At 75.8% G+C, this 16520-nt stretch overlaps 1 protein-coding gene across 3 annotated transcripts in view; it reads left to right on the forward strand.

The window, feature by feature from the left end:
- Window positions 1-16520, forward strand: part of LAMB2 (laminin subunit beta 2) — a 29851-nt gene that overhangs the window by 1051 nt on the left and 12280 nt on the right. For all 3 annotated transcript variants that reach the window (XM_045024306.1, XM_045024305.1, XR_006581084.1), the window contains 19 exons: window positions 1503-1672; window positions 1926-2061; window positions 2860-2933; window positions 3521-3709; window positions 4832-4895; window positions 5756-5958; window positions 6256-6376; window positions 8369-8557; window positions 8691-8870; window positions 9776-9888; window positions 10639-10718; window positions 10869-11004; window positions 11333-11488; window positions 12237-12364; window positions 12491-12611; window positions 13709-13901; window positions 14623-14766; window positions 15011-15242; window positions 16152-16315. In XM_045024306.1, the coding sequence (XP_044880241.1) occupies window positions 1503-1672; window positions 1926-2061; window positions 2860-2933; window positions 3521-3709; window positions 4832-4895; window positions 5756-5958; window positions 6256-6376; window positions 8369-8557; window positions 8691-8870; window positions 9776-9888; window positions 10639-10718; window positions 10869-11004; window positions 11333-11488; window positions 12237-12364; window positions 12491-12611; window positions 13709-13901; window positions 14623-14766; window positions 15011-15242; window positions 16152-16315 (2793 nt within the window). The remainder of the gene's footprint in view (window positions 1-1502; window positions 1673-1925; window positions 2062-2859; window positions 2934-3520; window positions 3710-4831; window positions 4896-5755; window positions 5959-6255; window positions 6377-8368; window positions 8558-8690; window positions 8871-9775; window positions 9889-10638; window positions 10719-10868; window positions 11005-11332; window positions 11489-12236; window positions 12365-12490; window positions 12612-13708; window positions 13902-14622; window positions 14767-15010; window positions 15243-16151; window positions 16316-16520) is intronic.

Here is a 16520-nt window from a genome sequence, read left to right on the forward strand (position 1 = left end):
GAGCCCCGCCCGGCCCCGCCCCAGATGCGCTGTGTCCGGGAAGCTGTAGCTTGGCCAGGGGGGGGCCCTGGGACCTCTGGGGCCGGGCAGCTCCTCCCGTGGCCCCCGCCCCTGGGCAGCTGGCTCGCGCCCTCCCTCCTGTGCACCCGCCTGGGGGCTGCGGTGGGGCTACCAGCGGGGGGCCGCGCTGGCTCGTTCCCCATCGGCAGCCCTGGGGCTCACGCTTCATCTCTGGCCCGTCCCCCGGGGGGTCAGTGCCAGGCGGTGGCCTGGCCCCATCTCCTGCAGGGAGGAGCCCGCAGGTTTTCGGGTGGGCCCTGAGCCGGGACTCCTGGGTTCCCGTCCCAGTTGTGCCCGGCGCCAGCCACCCCTCGCCCTGCCGGGCTGCCCCCGTGCTGCCCCCTTGCCATGAGCGGGGGCGGGGTGCATGGCTGCCGGGCGGGGGGGGGCACAGCCCAGGGCAGCCGGCTCTCAGCTGTCTTGGGAGCTCAGGGGTAGGGGAGGGGGCTGGCCGGAGCTGGCTGGGTGCCCAGAACGCAGCCTGCCCGGGGGGGGGGCAGGGTGAGCGACCCCCCAGCGGGAGGGCAGGGACTGTGCTGGGGCCTCCCCTGCACCCCTCCCCGTGCACGGTAGCGTCGCAGGTCGGGGAGGAGGGAGCCCGGACTCCTGGGTTCCTGGCCCAGCCACCCCCTGTCCTGGTCCCTCTTCCTGGCTGGGTGGCCGGTGCCCTGGGACCCCGGGATGCAGAGTCAGGGCCTTGCTGTAGGCAGCAGCCCCCACCCCTGCCCTGGCTGCCCGCCCGGCTGGGCCCAGGGCCTGGCTATTTCTAGCTGGCAGCTGCTTCCGCCCCGGCCAGCGGAAGGGGCTCGGCCAGTCACATTCCTGGCCCTGCTTGAGGGGCAGGGGCAGGTGGCCAAGGGGGGCTCAGAACAGCCTGGAGCCAGACCCTCGGCCCTGCCCCCACCCCCGTCTGTGTGACCACCAGCCCCTGGCTCTGCCCTGCTCTGCGCCAGGGAGCCCCCGTTCCTGGGTGATGGCAGAACAAAGGTCCCGGTGCCCATCAGTGCCTGTACCCTGCAGTGCCAGGGCAGCCCCCGTGCGCCCTCCCCTCCCCTCCCCGGGGCGCCCCCCTCGGCCCCGTGCGCCCTCCCTGGGGCCCCGGGGCCCCCCCTCGGCCCCGTGCGCCCTCCCCTCCCCGGGGCCCCAGGGCGCCCCCCTCGGCCCCGTGCGCGCTCCCCTCCTCGGGCCCCCAGGGCACCCCCGTCCCCAAGCTACGCCCCGCCCCCGATCCCTAGGCAAAGGCAGCTGGGGCGCCCTGGGCTCCCCGGGAAGGCGAAGCAGACACCTCTCGGCTCCCCAGCGTGGACGGGGCAGACCCCCTGTCTTCCATGGCTGGCAGGGAGGTGCCCCACTGCCCCAGGACAGGGTACGGACCCCCAGCTCCCTCGCCCGGGGTGGGGTGCAGACCCTGCTCCCCTCTCAGGTCTGACCTCTCTCCACAGTGCTGGGGGGGGGCCTGTGCCAGCACCCCGAGCCCCCACATGGCTGCTCCATGGGCAGCTGCTACCCGGTCACCGGGGACCTGCTTGTGGGCCGAGCGGAGCGGCTGGAAGCCTCCTCCACGTGTGGGCTGCAGGGACCCCAGCCCTACTGCATCGTCAGCCACCTGCAGGTGGGATGGGGGCGCTGGGGTGGGAGGCGCTGGGGGGTGGGGACCTGGGGGGGCGCCCTGGACAGGGGGTGCTGTAGGGAAGGGGGCGCTGGGGCAGTGGACTCGTGGGCAGGGGGCGCTGGGCAGCAGTGGGGTGGGCGGGTGCCAGGCTGCAGGGGGTGCCGGTCGGCGGGCGGGCGGCAGGCGGGGGGCGCCGGGCTGCGGGGGGCTCGTGGGCGGGCCGCGGGGGCACGCTAAGGCGGCTCTGTTGCAGGAGGAGAAGAAGTGCTTTGTGTGCGACTCGCGCCGGCCCTACGCCCCCCTGGCCAACCCCCTCAGCCACCGCATGGAGAACGCCGTCCCCTCCTTCCTCCCCCACCGCAGGAAGGCCTGGTGGCAGTCAGAGAACGGTGAGCCCCCCCCTGCCCCCAGCCCCCCAGTGCCCAGCCCCCCAGTGCCCAGCCCCCCTGGCTCAGCCCTGCCCCACCTCTGGCTCAGCCCCTCAGGTCTCCCGGCTCAGCCCCCCTGCCCCCAGCCCATCCCCCAGCCCCCCGGCTCAGCCCTGCCCCACCCCCGGCTCAGCCCTGCCCCACCCCCGGCCCAGCCCTGCCCCCCAGCCCTGCCCCCAGCCCATCCCCCAGCCCCCCGGCTCAGCCCTGCCCCACCCCTGGCTCAGCCCTGCCCCCCAGCCCTGCCCCCAGGCCCTGCCCAGTCCCCCGATGTAGCCTCCAGCTCCCTTGCAGAGAGCCCCATTGCCTAGACTGCCTGGCCCGTGTGTGGGGCCCAGGAGCCCTGGCCCACTCAGCCCCCCTGAGCCAAGCCATCCCCATCCAGCCCCCAGGGTAGGTGGCTGCCTCGGGGGGCTGGGCCATGGGGGTCCCCCCACCGCAGAGACGGGCCAGGCTCTGACGCCGAACGGCCCCTGTGTTCCCCTAGCCGGGAGAGGGGCTGGCAGCCATGTGGGGCTGGGGGTCCCTGGGGCCCCGTCCTCCCCTTCCCTCCCACGCGGGGAAGCGCTGACTCACCGGCCGGACCCACCCTGGCCTGGCCCTTTGCCGCGGGGCCCTGCCAGGCGGAGGCGGCCGAGTCCTTGGCAGTGACCGGGCTCGGAGGGGGCCTCGCCCCGGCCCCACAGCAGCACCAGTGTCCGGGACGATGCCCCAGGCCCCACTGCCGGCCCCACGGAGCTCACAGCCCCGTCTCCGCAGGCGTGGAGCACGTCAGCATCCGCCTGGACCTGGAGGCCGAGTTCCACTTCACCCACCTCATCATGACCTTCAAGGTGGGTCCCTGCCTGGGGCGGGCGTGGGGAGTCCTGTGGGGCCAGGCCACCCCCCTGCGGGCACGGGGCCCCTTGCCCAGACCCGTCCTCCCCTGGGACATGGGGGACATGCCAGCCTCCCGGGAGCCCCCAGCCCTGTCCCTTGGCCGCCCCCCGCCTGTCCCTACGCGCCATCCTGGGGGCTCCCTCCCCTCCCCCGACGCCCTGGGGGCTCCCTCCCCTCCCCCGATGCCCTGGGGGCTCCCTCCCCTCCCCCGACGCCCTGCTTCTGCCATCCTGGGGTCTCCCTCGCCTCCCCCGACACCCTGGGGGCTCCCTCACCTCCCCCGACACTGTGGAGGCTCCCTCCCCTCCCCCCCCCAACACCCCGCCCATGCCAGGCTGGGGGCTCCCTCCCCTCCCCCGACACCCTGGGGGCTCCCTCCCCTCCCCCGACACCCTGGGGGCTCCCTCCCCTCCCCCGACGCCCCGCTTGTGCCACCCATTTGCCCGCCCCAGCATCCCACTCGGCTCTGCTGGGGGGCGCCCAGCTCCCACCGCCCAGGGCCCTGCTGCGGTGCGCCCAGCCCCCTGTGTCTCTCCCCCAGACCTTCCGCCCGGCGGCCATGCTGGTCGAGCGCTCGGCGGATTTCGGCCGCACCTGGAAGGTGTATCGCTACTTCGCCTATGACTGCGCGTCGGCCTTCCCCGGCGCTGCCGCCGCGCCCCTGCGCAGGGTGGACGATGTCGTCTGTGAGTCCCGCTACTCAGACATCGAGCCGTCCAGCGAGGGGGAGGTGAGTGGGGTCCTTGGACTGGCCCTGGCCCGTGCCCAGGGGGTGGGCGAATGCTGGGCTCCCCGCGGGCCTGGGAGAGCCTGCGCCCGGCGCGGAGGTTTCCCCTGGCGCGAGCAGGCCGAGGCGCCAGCGCTCAGTGCAGACCAAAGTCCTGCTGAGCTCTCGCATGGGAACGAGACGAGGGGGGGCGGGAAATCAGTGAGCCGCCAGCGGGGCTGGGAGATGGGGCTGGACTGTTCCCCCAGCTCTCCTCCGGGCTCCTCCGAGAGAGATGCTGGGGGAAAACCTGGCTCCTGCTGTCAGCTTCATCCCCTCCGTGTCCTGGGACCCCAGCTCCGCTGTAACGTCACCGGGCCTTCACCGGCCCGGGCCCGGTCCCGAGGCCCGACCCCAGTCCCGGTCCCGAGGGCCGGCCCGACCCCAGTCCCGGTCCCGAGGGCCGGCCCGACCCCGGTCCCAATCCCAAGGGCCGTCCCGATCCCAAGGGCCGTCCTGACCAGACAAAGGAGGAAGCCAGAGGACGTCACCTCCGCCGGCTCCAGCTTGATCTCAAACAGCAAGGGGAAGGGAGACCTGCCCTCCCGCCCCGTCGTCCCTTCCCTTGTGTCTGAGCAGAGGCTGCCAGGCCTGGGCACGGGGAGAGGCTGGTGGAAGCTGGGCTCGGAGCGCCTGGCGCCGGGCCGCTTGGGGCTGCGGGTGGCTGCTCGGCCGCCTGGGCCTGTTTCCCGCTGGCCCGGGAAGTCAGGAGCCGAGCCAGAAGCTGCATTTTCTCCTTGCTGGTCCGGTCTCCCCGTCCCCCCCGGGCGCTCGTGGGGCCGGGAGGGGACAGCTCAGCCCCCGCCTCGTCCCTTCTCCCCCAGGGAGGCTGGCAGCAGCCGAGAGAGGCTCAAACCTGGGAGCCTCCCAGCTAACGGGCAAGGGGCCGGGCTGGGCTGGGCCTGCTCCCCCGGGCTGCGTCTGGCCCGGGGCCCGAGCCAAGCCGGGGCTGGTGTGCCGCTGGCCAACGCCGGGCAGCACCCCCGGGCCCCGGGGCCCAGTGAAATGAGCACGACAGGCCTGCCGGGGCCCCTGGACTGTCCCGCAGCCGGCCCTGGGACTGAGGGGCCTTGCCCCGTATTTCAGGTCATCTACAGAGTCCTGGACCCAGCCATCCCCATCCGAGACCCCTACAGCCCGGCCATCCAGGGTGAGTCCAGCTCACGCCACGGCTCGGCCCCAGCGGGACCACGCGGGGACATCCCGGCCCAGCTCTCAGCAGCACAGCTGGGGGGATCCAGCCCTGAGCACAGGCACAGCCTGGGGGGGCGGGGGGCCTGGGGAGGCACGAGGGGGCCTGAGGTGGGGGGGGGATCCTGGAGGTGTGGAGGGGTCTGGGGGGGGCAGGGGGGTTCCTGGGGGGGCTGGGGAGGCACGAGGGGGCCTGAGGTGGGGGGGGGGATCCTGGAGGTGTGGAGGGGTCTGGGGGGGCAGGGAGGTTCCTGGGGGGCCTGGGGAGGCACGAGGGGTCCTGAGGTGGGGGGGGGATCCTGGAGGTGTGGGGGGCCTGGGGGGGCAGGGAGGTTCCTGGGGGGGCGGGGGAGGCACGAGGGGTCCTGAGGTGGGGTGGGGATCCTGGTGGTGTGGGGGGGCCTGGGGGGGGCAGGGAGGTTCCTGCGGGGCCTGGGGAGGCACGAGGGGTCCTGAGGTGGGGTGGGGGGATCCTGGTGGTGTAGGGGGGCCTGGGGGGGCAGGGAGGTTCCTGGGGGGCTGGGGAGGCACGAGGGGGCCTGAGGTGGGGTGGGGGGATCCTGGTGGTGTGGGGGGGCCTGGGGGGGCAGGGAGGTTCCTGGGGGGGCTGGGGAGGCACGAGGGGTCCTGAGGTGGGGGGGGGATCCTGGGGAGGGGCAGGTGGATCCAGCCCCTGGGCCTGTGCTGCTCTGCTCTGTTGGGAGCTGCTGCTGCTTTTCGCCCTGGTCTCCCGGGGTCCCTCGGCCGCCCCCTAGAGATGGGCTGGGTCCCCCCCCGGCATTGCGCTGGAGCGTTGCAGTGGGTGACGTCTGCCCCCAGATCTGCTGCGCGTCACCAACCTGCGGGTGAACCTGACCCGGCTGCACACGCTGGGTGACAACCTGCTGGACTCGCGGCGGGAGATCCAGGAGAAGTATTACTACGCCCTCTACGAGCTGGTGCTGCGCGGGAGCTGCTTCTGCTACGGCCACGCCTCCGAGTGCGCGCCCGCCCCCGGCGCCCAGGCCAACGTGGAGGGCATGGTAGGGGCTGCGCTCCCCCCAGGCTGGCAAGGGCCCGAGCCGAGCCCCGCGGGCTGACGGGCGTGGGCTGGCTTGGCCCGGGGTGGCTGTGGGTCTCGGCGGCCCCCTTTGCACGGGCAGGGCGTGGTCCCGAGAGCGCCCGCTGCCTGGCGCGGCTTGGCCCCGTTTGCAGCAGAGTCTGAGAACTGGAGGCCACGCTCCCCTGGGAGTCTGGCTGGGGCAGCCCTGGGCCCGGCCGGGCAGAGGTTGGGGCTAGCAGGGCCTTGGCACGTCTCTCACGCCCCACCCCCTCGGCAGGTGCATGGCAGGTGCGCTTGCAAACACAACACGCAGGGCCTGAACTGCGAGAAGTGCGACAGTTTCTACAACGACCTGCCCTGGCGCCCGGCTGAGGGGCGCAGCACCAACGCCTGCAGGAGTGAGTGCCAGGCGGGGCGGCCGGGCAGACAGCATGGCTGGGTAGCTGGGCTGGGGGCTGGGCCGGGCGGCGTGGCCGGGGGCTGGGCGGCGTGGCTGGGGGCCGGAGGCCGTGGCTGGGCGGTGTGACCGGGCGGCGTGGCTGGGGGCTGGGCGGCGTGGCGTGGCTGGGGGCCGGATGCTGTGGCTGGGTGGTGTGACCAGGCGGCGTGGCTGAGGCCGGGCAGTGTGGCTGGGTGGCGTGGCGAGGGGCCGGGCGGCGTGGCTGGAGACCGAGCTGGGGGGTGCTGGACAGTGTGACTGGGGGCCGGGTGGCATGGCTGGGGGCTGGGCCGGGCGGCGTGGCTGGGCGGCGTGGCCGGGGGCTGGGTGGCGTGGCTAGGCAGTGTGACCGGGCGGCGTGGCCGGGGGCTAGGTGGCGTGGCGTGGCTGGGGGCTGGGTGCTGTGGCTGGGTGGTGTGACCAGGCGGCGTGGCTAGTGGCCAGGCGGCATGGCCAGGGGCTGGGTGGTGTGGCCGGGCGGCGTGGCTGGGCGGCGTGGCCGGGGGCTGGGTGGCGTGGCTAGGCAGTGTGACCGGGCGGCGTGGCCGGGGGCTAGGTGGCGTGGCCAGGGGCTGGGTGGTGTGGCCGGGCGGCGTGGCTGGGGAGTGGGCGCCATGACTGGGCGGTGTGACCGGGCGCTGTGGCCAGGGGCCGGGCGCCATGGCTGGAGGCCAAGCTGGGCGGGGGCTGGGAGGGGCTGGACAGTGTGACTGGGGGCCAGGCGGCATGGCTGGGGGCTGGGTGGCACCGTTGGGTGGCGTGGCTGAGGCCGGGCAGTGTGGCCGGGCGGCGTGGCCGGGGGCTGGGGGCCGGGGGCCGTGGCTGGGCGGTGTGACCGGGCGGCGTGGCTGGGGGCTGGGCGGCGTGGCGTGGCTGGGGGCCGGATGCTGTGGCTGGGTGGTGTGACCAGGCGGCTTGGCCAGAGGCCGGGCGGCGTGGCTGCGGAGTGGGCGCCGTGGCTGGGCGGTGTGACCGGCGCCGTGGCCAGGGGCCGGGCGGCATGGCTGGAGGCCAAGCTGGGGGGGGCTGGGAGGCGCTGGACAGTGTGACTGGGGGCTGGGTGGCATGACTGGGGGCTGGGTGGCACTGTTGGGTGGCGTGGCTGATGCCGGGCACTGTGGCCGGGTGGCGTGGCTGGGGGCTGAGCGGCGTGGCCGGGGGCTGGGCGGCATAGTTGGGTGGTGTGGCTGATACCGGGCACTGGGGCCGGGTGGTGTGGCTGGGGCCGGGCAGTGTGGCCGGGCGGTGTGGCCGGGGGCTGGGCAGCGTGGCTGGAGGCCGAGCTCAGGGGGGTGCTGGACAGTGTGGCTGGGGGCCGGGCAGCGTGGCTGGGCGGTGTGGCCGGGCGCCGTAGCCAGGGGCCGGGCGGCGTGGCTGGAGGCCAAGCTGGGAGGGGCTGGACAGTGTGACTGGGGGCCGGGTGGCACAGTTGGGTGGCGTGGCTGATGCCGGGCAGTGTGGCCAGGCGGCGTGGCCGGGGGCTGGGTGGCGTGGCTGATGCCGGGCAGTGTGGCCAGGCGGCGTGGCTGGGGGCTGGGTGGCGTGGCCGGGGCTGGGCGGCGTGGCCGGCGGCGTGGCCGGGGACCAGGCGGCGTGGCCGGGGGCCGGGCGGCGTGGCCGGGGCGTGGCCGGGGGGCCGGGCGGCGTGGCCGGGCGGTGTGGCCGGGCGGCGTGGCCGGGGCGGCGTGGCCGGGGGCCGGGCGTGGCCGGGGGCCGGGCGGCGTGGCCGGGGGCCGGGCGGCGTGGCCGGGGGCTGGGCGGTGGGGCCGGGGGCCGGGCGGCGTGGCCGGGGGCTGGGCGGTGGGGCCGGGGGCCGGGCGGCGTGGCCGGGGGCTGGGCGGTGGGGCCAGGGGCCGGGCAGCCTGGCTGGGTGGCGTGGCCAGGGGCCGGGCAGCCTGGCCGGGCGGCGTGGCTGGAGGCTGGGTTACTGCATGGCACCGGTGTCTCGCAGGGTGTAACTGTAACCAGCACTCGCGCCGGTGCCACTTCGACATGGCCGTGTACCTGGCCACGGGCAACGCCAGCGGGGGCGTCTGTGACGACTGTCAGCACAACACGATGGGCCGCAGCTGCCAGCTCTGCAAACCCTTCTACTACAGGGACCCTGGCAGGGACCTGCGGGACCCCGGGGCCTGCCGAGGTGAGGGGCCCGGGGCCGTGGGTGGAGAACTGAGGCCTGTCTCGGGTGGGGGGGCGGGGGGCCTTTCCCTTGGGGGAGGGCATGGCCTGGGGGGCTGGGCCACATCTGACTCTGCCCGTTTGGGGCTCCGCAGCCTGTGACTGTGACCCAGCCGGCGCCCTGGACGGCGGGATCTGTGACGCCCACGACAGCCCAGCGCTGGGGCTCCTCGCCGGGCAGTGCCGCTGCAAGGCGCACACGTGGGGCCCGCGCTGCGACAAGTGCCAGCCAGGATTCTTCGGGCTCAGCGGGGACAACCCCCAGGGCTGCCAGCGTGGGTACCTCCGGCCTCGTGGCCAGCTGCCATTCCCACCTCTGCCAGCAGGGGCGCTGTGGGGGCGGGGCAGGGCGCTGGCTGTGGGGCAGCTCCCAGCAGGGGGCGCTGGGGGGGCAGCTCCCGGCAGGGGGCGCTGGGGGGGGCAGGGGCACTGGGGGGGGCAGCTCCCAGCAGGCGGCGCTGGGGGGGGCCGGGGGCGCTGGGGGGGAGCTCCCAGCAGGGGGCGCTGGGGGGGGCAGGGGCGCTGGGGGGGGAGCTCCCAGCCGGGGGCGCTGGGGGGGCAGGGGCGCTGTGGGGGGAGCTCCCGGCAGGGGGCGCTGGGGGGGGGGCCGGGGCGCTGGGGGGGGAGCTCCCGGCAGGGGGCGCGGGGGGGGGCCGGGGCCCGGTGGGGGGAGCGCCAGGCAGGGGGCGCTGGGGGGGGGCAGGGGGTTCTGGGGGGGGAGCTCCCGGCAGGGAGCGCTGGGGGGGGCAGGGGCACTGTGGGGGGAGCTCCCGGCAGGGGGCGCTGGGGGGGGGCAGGGGGGTCTGGGGGGGGGGCGCCCGGCAGGGGGCGCTGGGGGGGGCCGGGGCAGTGGGGGGGGAGGTCCCGGCCGGGGGCGCGGGGGGGGGCAGGGGGTTCTGGGGGGGGAGCTCCCAGCAGGGGGTGCTGGGGGGGCAGGGGCGCTGTGGGGGGAGCTCCCGGCAGGGGGCGCTGGGGGGGGCAGGGGGTCCTGGGGGGGCAGCTCCCAGCAGGGGGTGCTGGGGGGGCAGGGGCGCTGTGGGGGGAGCTCCCGGCAGGGGGCGCTGGGGGGGGCAGGGGCACTGTGGGGGGAGCTCCCAGCTGGGGGGTCGGGGCATGGCGGGGGTGAGGGCTGTGGGGTGGTGCCGGCCAGTGCCACCCTCTCACCCGCTCTCCATGTCAGGCTGCCAGTGCCACCCGCAGGGGACGGTGTCGGACGGGACCCAGTGCGACCCCGTCAGTGGCAACTGCTTCTGCAAGCGCTTGGTGACCGGCCAAAGCTGTGACCAGTGCCTGGTGAGTGCCGGCCCGACAGGCAGCGCTGCCGCACGGCACTGGCCCCAGGCTGCTGCCTCATCCCCCCCCAGGGTGTGTCACTGGCTGGGCCCCTTCCTGGGGCTGGGCCTGGCCTGGCCGGTGCCCGGGGACCACGGGTACTGGCTGGTGGGAGGAGGGCAGGGCCAGGTGTCCCGCTGTCACAGGCCGGGTACTCTGGAACTGCCCTGAATGAAGTTAGCCAGGATCCTCTGGCAGGGGACGGGCTCCAGCCATCAGTTACCCGGCTACAGTGCAGACCGTGGCCCTCACACCTGCCCTGTAGGGGTCGCTGCCATGATGATACACCCTTAACCCACCCCCTAGACACTTGAGTAACACACAGGGGAAACTGAGGCACACCCACAGTATTCAGAGAAAACACTAAGATCATTCCCACTTGGTCACACCAGGGGGCAGGGGCTAGGCCGCCTGGGCGGGGGTTGGGTGGGACCGTGCACCCTGAGCGGGGCCGGGCGGGGCCGCGCAGGCTGGGCGGGGGGCAGTCCGGGCAGGGGTCGGGCGGGGCTGGGCTGGGCGGGGGCGGGCTGGGCGGGGCCGGGCAGAGGCTGGGCGGGGCTGGGCTGGGCGGGGGTTGGGTGGGACCGTGCACGCTGAGCGGGGCCGGGCCGGGCGGGGCCGCGCAGGCTGGGCGGGGCCGGGCAGAGGCTGGGCGGGGCCGGGCTGGGCGGGGTCGGGGGGGCCGGTCACTAATGCCGTCTCTGTCCCCAGCCCGAGCACTGGGCTCTCAGCCACGACCTGCTGGGCTGCCGCTCCTGTGACTGCGACGTGGGCGGTGCCCACCACAACCAGTGAGTGGGTGCTGGGCCTGGCCATGACCCCATGGGGCGGGGGCGGCTCACGGGCGGGGGCGGGGCCGGGCTGGGGGGCGGTGGGGGTCACCCCCTTCTCCATGGGCGGCGGGGCCCGGCGCGGCTGCTCTGACGCCGCTCTGCTGCCAGGTGTGCCGCCGAGACCGGGCAGTGCCACTGCCGCAGCCACATGGCGGGCCGGACCTGCAGCCAGGTGGAGGCCGGCTTCTACCTCGCCCGCCTGGAGCACCACACCCACGAGGCGGAGGAGGCGCGGCTGCGCCAGGTGAGGCGGGGGAGCCCCGGCGTGCCGCCGCCTGTGCACAGGGTGGGGCTGGGGCTGCCCGGGGAGGGCGCCCTGGGGGGCGAGGCCCCGGCAGTACCCACAACAGCTGGGCCTGGGATCCAGAGCCCCGGGAGCCGTGGGACTGGGACCCCGGCTGCCTCTGAGCCCAGCTGCCCGCCGGCCGGGGATCCAGCCCGGCCCCCCTGTGCCCGCTCAGCATGCAGCAGCCAGCGGGCAGAGCGGGGCCCCGGGCCGGTGTGCAGGGCCAGGCTGGGCCCCCGTGAGACACGCGGGAGGAGGGGCCATTCCTGACGGCTCCTTCGCGCAGGGCACGGTGGTGGAGCGGGCGCAGCCCACGGGCCGGCCAGCCACGTGGACGGGGGCAGGGTTTGCCCATGTGCCAGAGGGCGGTGCCGTGGAGTTCCTGGTCAGCAACGTGCCCGCCTCCATGGAGTACGACGTGGTGATCCGCTACGAGCCCCAGGTGAGCCCTGGGCCAGCACCTCGCAGCCCGCGGCCCCGGGCCACTGCCCCCCCGGGCTCCCACCTGCAGCCCCGGGCCACTGCCCCCCCCCCGGGCTCCCACCTGCCCCCCCGGGCCACTGCCCCCCCCGGGCTCCCACCTGCAGCCCCGGGCCACTGCCCCCCCCTGGGCTCCCACCTGCCCCCCCGGGCCACTGCCCCCCCCGGGCTCCCACCTGCCCCCCCGGGCTCCCACCTGCGGCCCCGGGCCACTGCCCCCCCCGGGCTCCCACGTGCCCCCCCGGGCTCCCACCTGCGGCCCCGGGCCACTCTCCCCCCTGGGCTCCCACCGGCCCCCCCGGGCTCCCACCTGCGGACCCGTGCCACGCCCCCCCCCGGGCTCCCACCTGCCCCCCCGGGCTCCCACCTGCGGCCCCGGGCCACTGCCCCCCCCCCCGGGCTCCCACCTGCAGCCCCGGGCCACTGCCCCCCCCCGGGCTCCCACCTGCAGCCCCGGGCCACTGCCCCCCCCCGGGCTCCCACCTGCCCTCCCCGGGCCACTGCCCCCCCCCGGGCGCCCCCCGGCCCTCCCGGGGCCCCCCCCCCCCCCCCCCCCCCGGGCTCCCACCTGCGGCCCCGGGCCACTGCCCCCCCTCTTGGGCTCCCACCTGCCCCCTCTTGGGCTCCCACCTGCGGCCCCGGGCCAGCCCTGGCTCCTCCCTCCGGCCCGAGGCCCCTGCCCGCTCTGACTGGCCTCTCCTGGCTCTCAGCTCCCGGAGCCCTGGGAGGAGGTGAAGCTGTGGGTGCTGCGCCCCGGGCCCATCCCCACCGGCAGCCCCTGCGGGAACACCATCCCTGCTGACGACCGGCTGGCCACGGCGCTGCCGCCCAGGGCCAGGTGAGCGGGGGGCGGGGCCAGGTGCCTGGGTGGCGCTGGGGGGAGTTGCCCTGCTGGCGCTGGGCGGGGGGCCCCCATCCCGGGCCCGCACTGAGGGCAGCTGAGCCGTGGCTCCCGTCCCCGCAGGTACGTGCTCCTGCCCCAGCCCGTCTGCCTGGAGCGCGGCATCAGCTACACCCTGCGCCTGGAGCTCACCCGCTACACGTCCCGCCAGGCGGTGCCCGGTGCCAGCGTCCTGCTCGACTCGGTGAGCCTGGGGGCTGGGCCAGGGGGACGGGGCCACGGCGGCTGTGTGTGTGCGGGAGGGGGGGTTTGCAGGGCCGCGTTGGGCAGGGGACAGGGCCGTGCCAGGCCCGGCTGTGTGCCGGTGGGACAGGGCCGCGTTGGGCAGGGGACAGGGCCGTGCCAGGCCCGGCTGTGTGCCGGTGGGACAGGGCCGCGTTGGGCAGGGGACAGGGCCGCGTTGGGCAGGGGACAGGGCCGTGCCAGGCCCGGCTGTGTGCCGGTGGGACAGGGCCGTGCTGGAGGGGACAGGGACGTGCCAGGCCCAGCTGTGTGCCGGTGGGACAGGGCCGCGTTGGGCAGGGGACAGGGCCGTGCGCCGGTGGGACAGGGCCGCGTTGGGCAGGGGACAGGGCCGTGCCAGGCCCGGCTGTGGGCCGGTGGGACAGGGCCGCGTTGGGCAGGGGACAGGGCCGTGCGCCGGTGGGACAGGGCCGCGTTGGGTAGGGGACAGGGCCGTGCCAGGCCCGGCTGTGGGCTGGTGGGACAGGGCCGCGTTGGGCAGGGGACAGGGCCGTGCGCCGGTGGGACAGGGCCGCGTTGGGCAGGGGACAGGGCCGTGCTGGAGGGGACAGGGCCGTGCCAGGCCCGGCTGTGGGCCGGTGGGACAGGGCCGCGTTGGGCAGGGGACAGGGCCGTGCCAGGCCCGGCTGTGGGCCGGTGGGACAGGGCCGCGTTGGGCAGGGGACAGGGCCGTGCCAGGCCCGGCTGTGGGCCGGTGGGGCAGGGCCGCGTTGGGCAGGGGACAGGGCTGTGCCAGGCCCGGCTGTGGGCCGGTGGGACAGGGCCGCGTTGGGCAGGGGACAGGGCCGTGCCAGGCCCGGCTGTGGGCCGGTGGGGCAGGGCCGCGTTGGGCAGGGGACAGGGCTGTGCCAGGCCCGGCTGTGGGCCGGTGGGACAGGGCCGCGTTGGGCAGGGGACAGGGCCGTGCCAGGCCCGGCTGTGGGCCGGTGGGGCAGGGCCGCGTTGGGCAGGGGACAGGGCTGTGCTGGGGGGGAACAGGGCCGCGCTGGGTGGGGGGGGCAGCGTGCCCCGCCACTGGCTGACCTCTCTCCCCTCCAGCTGGTGCTGGTGCCGCGCTATTCCTCCATGGAGATGTTCATTGCGGGCGACGCGGGCGCCACGGGGCGCAGGGCAGCCTTCGAGCGGTACCGCTGTGACCAGCACGCCTGGGCCGTGGGCAAGGCGCCCGCCAGCCAAGTGTGCACCAGCCTGCTCACCAGCATGTCGGCCATCATCCACGGGGGGGCGCTGCGTGAGTGCCCCCGTCTGCCATCGCTTCCTGGGCAGCGCCAGCCAGTCCCAGGACGGGAAAGACCCTTGCCATCTGCTGGCCTGGTTCTGGGGTGGGGGGTGGGGTGGGGTTTTCAGGTGGTATATATCAAGGGGGGTCCCCGGTTCCGGGCGGTGTATTCCGGGGGGGGGTCCCCGGTTCCGGGCGGTGTATTCCGGGGGGGAGGGTCCCCCGGTTCCGGGCGGTGTATTCTGGGGGGGAGGGTCCCCCGGATCCGGGCGGTGTATTCTGGGAGAGGGTCCCCCGGTTCCGGGCGGTGTATTCTGCGGGGGGGTCCCCGGTTCCGGGCGGTGTATTCTGGGGGGGAGGGTCCCCCGGTTCCGGGCGGTGTATTCTGGGGGGGGGTCACCCCGGTTCCGGGCGGTGTAATCTGGGGGGGAGGGTCCCCCGGTTCCGGGCGGTGTATTCTGCGGGGGTGTCCCCGGTTCCGGGCGGTGTATTCTGGGGGGGAGGGTCCCCCGGTTCCGGGCGGTGTATTCTGGGAGAGGGTCCCCCGGTTCCGGGCGGTGTATTCTGGGAGAGGGTCCCCGGTTCCGGGCGGTGTATTCTGCGGGGGGGTCCCCGGTTCCGGGCGGTGTATTCTGGGGGAGGGGGTGCGCCCGGTGCCTGGGCTGGGATGCCGGTGCACAATCTGCCCCCTTCCCTCTGCCCATGGGTCACGCGCTCGTCTGTCTGCCCCCAGCCTGCCTGTGCGACCCCCAGGGCTCGCTGAGCTCTGAGTGTGAGCCCAGTGGGGGGCAGTGCCAGTGCAAGGCCAGCGTGATGGGGCGTCGCTGCCACCACTGCTCCCCGGGCACCTTCGGCTTTGGGCCCAGCGGATGCCGAGGTGAGTGACGCCCGCCCCTCCCCCGACGAGGGTTCCCCGCCCCTCCCCCGACAGACTTCCCCTCACACCTGTTTGGGGGCCTCTGTTCTGGGGTGAGGGTTCCCGGTGCCCAGGGGCTGGATTTTGCAGTGGAGGTGTCTCTCCTGCCTGCCCTTTGCCCCAGTGAGTGCCCTGGGGCCCTGGCCGGGCTGGGTGGGCAGTGCCCGGGCAGTGCCCAGCCCCTCTCACGGCCTCTCCCTTGCAGCCTGCCAGTGCAACAGCGACGGGGCCCTGAGCAGCTTCTGCGACAGCTTCAGTGGGCAGTGCCCCTGCCAGCCAGGCGCCTTCGGGCCCCGCTGCGACCGCTGCCAGCCTGGCTCCTGGGGCTTCCCCCACTGCCAGCGCTGCCAGTGCAATGGGCACTCAGAGGAGTGCGACCCACGGACCGGCAGCTGCCTGCACTGCCGCGACCACACGGATGGCGACAGATGCCAGAGGTGACGGGCCGCGGTGCCAGGGGGCTCTCCCGGGCCAGGGGCCGGGGTGCCAGGGGGCTCTCCCGGGCCGCGGTGCCAGGGGGCTCTCCCGGGCCGGGGGCCGCGGTGCCAGGGGGCTCTCCCGGGCCGGGGGCCGCGGTGCCAGGGGGCTCTCCCGCGCCGGGGGCCGCGGTGGCAGGGGGCTCTCCCGGGCCGGGGGCCGCGGTGGCAGGGGGCTCTCCCGCGCCGGGGGCCGCGGTGGCAGGGGGCTCTCCCGCGCCGGGGGCCGCGGTGGCAGGGGGCTTTCCCGGGCCGGGGGCCGCGGTGGCAGGGGGCTCTCCCGGGCCGGGGTGCCAGGGGGCTCTCCCGGGCCGGGGGCCGGGGTGCCAGGGGGCTCTCCCGGGCCGGGGGCCATGGTGCTGGCCAGGCTTTCCCGGGACAGGGCTGCAGTGCCAGCCAGGTTCTCCGGAGGCGGGGGCCGGTGGGGCTCTCCCGGGGCAGGGGTAGCGGTGCTGGCCAGGTTCTCCTGGAACATCAGTCCCCCCCCGCATGGGTGGCCGTGCCAAGGGGCTGGCATCAGGAAGTGTGCGGGAGTCCGGGCCCTGCACCCCCACTACCTGCAGTTCCCCGTGGCTCTCAGCCAGCCGGTAAAACGGAAGGTTTATTGGACGACAGGAACACCGTCCGGTACAGAGAACAGGACCCCCTCGGTCCGGTCCATCTTGGGGGGCAGGGAGCCCAGACCCTGGCCCATGTCTCCCTCCGTTTCCCCAGAGTTACAGGGACAGTTCATCCCCCAGCTCACGACCGGCTGGTGCTGGCCCCGTGGCGCAGGGGTTCTGATGGGTGGGGCTGGCCCCCTGTGGGGAAGGGGTGCAGTCGGGTGTCCCCAGGGCTGGGGGGCCTGGTGATCATTGCCTCCCCCCACAGGTGCGCAGCTGAGCACTATGGGAACCCCACACTGGCCTCGGGAGAGCGCTGCCGCCCCTGCCCCTGCCCCGACGGGCCCAGCAGCGGCCGCCACTTCGCCGCCTCCTGCCGCCAGGACAGCCGCTCCCGTCAGGTGATCTGCAACTGCAACCCCGGCTACACAGGTGAGTGCCCCCGCTGGCACCACTGCCCCAGGGCCTGAAGTGCCAGCCTCTCCCTGGCCGGAGCCGGAGCCGGGCCCAGCCCCTCCCCAACCCCCGTCTGCCCGGCTCCTCCGCCCCGGGGCCCCCGTCTGCCCGGCTCCTCCGCCCCGGGGCCCCCGTCTGCCCGGCTCCTCCGCCCCGGGGTGGCACCAGTGGTGGGCGTGGC

This window comes from Mauremys mutica, chromosome 7, assembly GCF_020497125.1.
Source record: "Mauremys mutica isolate MM-2020 ecotype Southern chromosome 7, ASM2049712v1, whole genome shotgun sequence".
Classification (NCBI taxonomy): Eukaryota; Metazoa; Chordata; order Testudines; family Geoemydidae; genus Mauremys; species Mauremys mutica.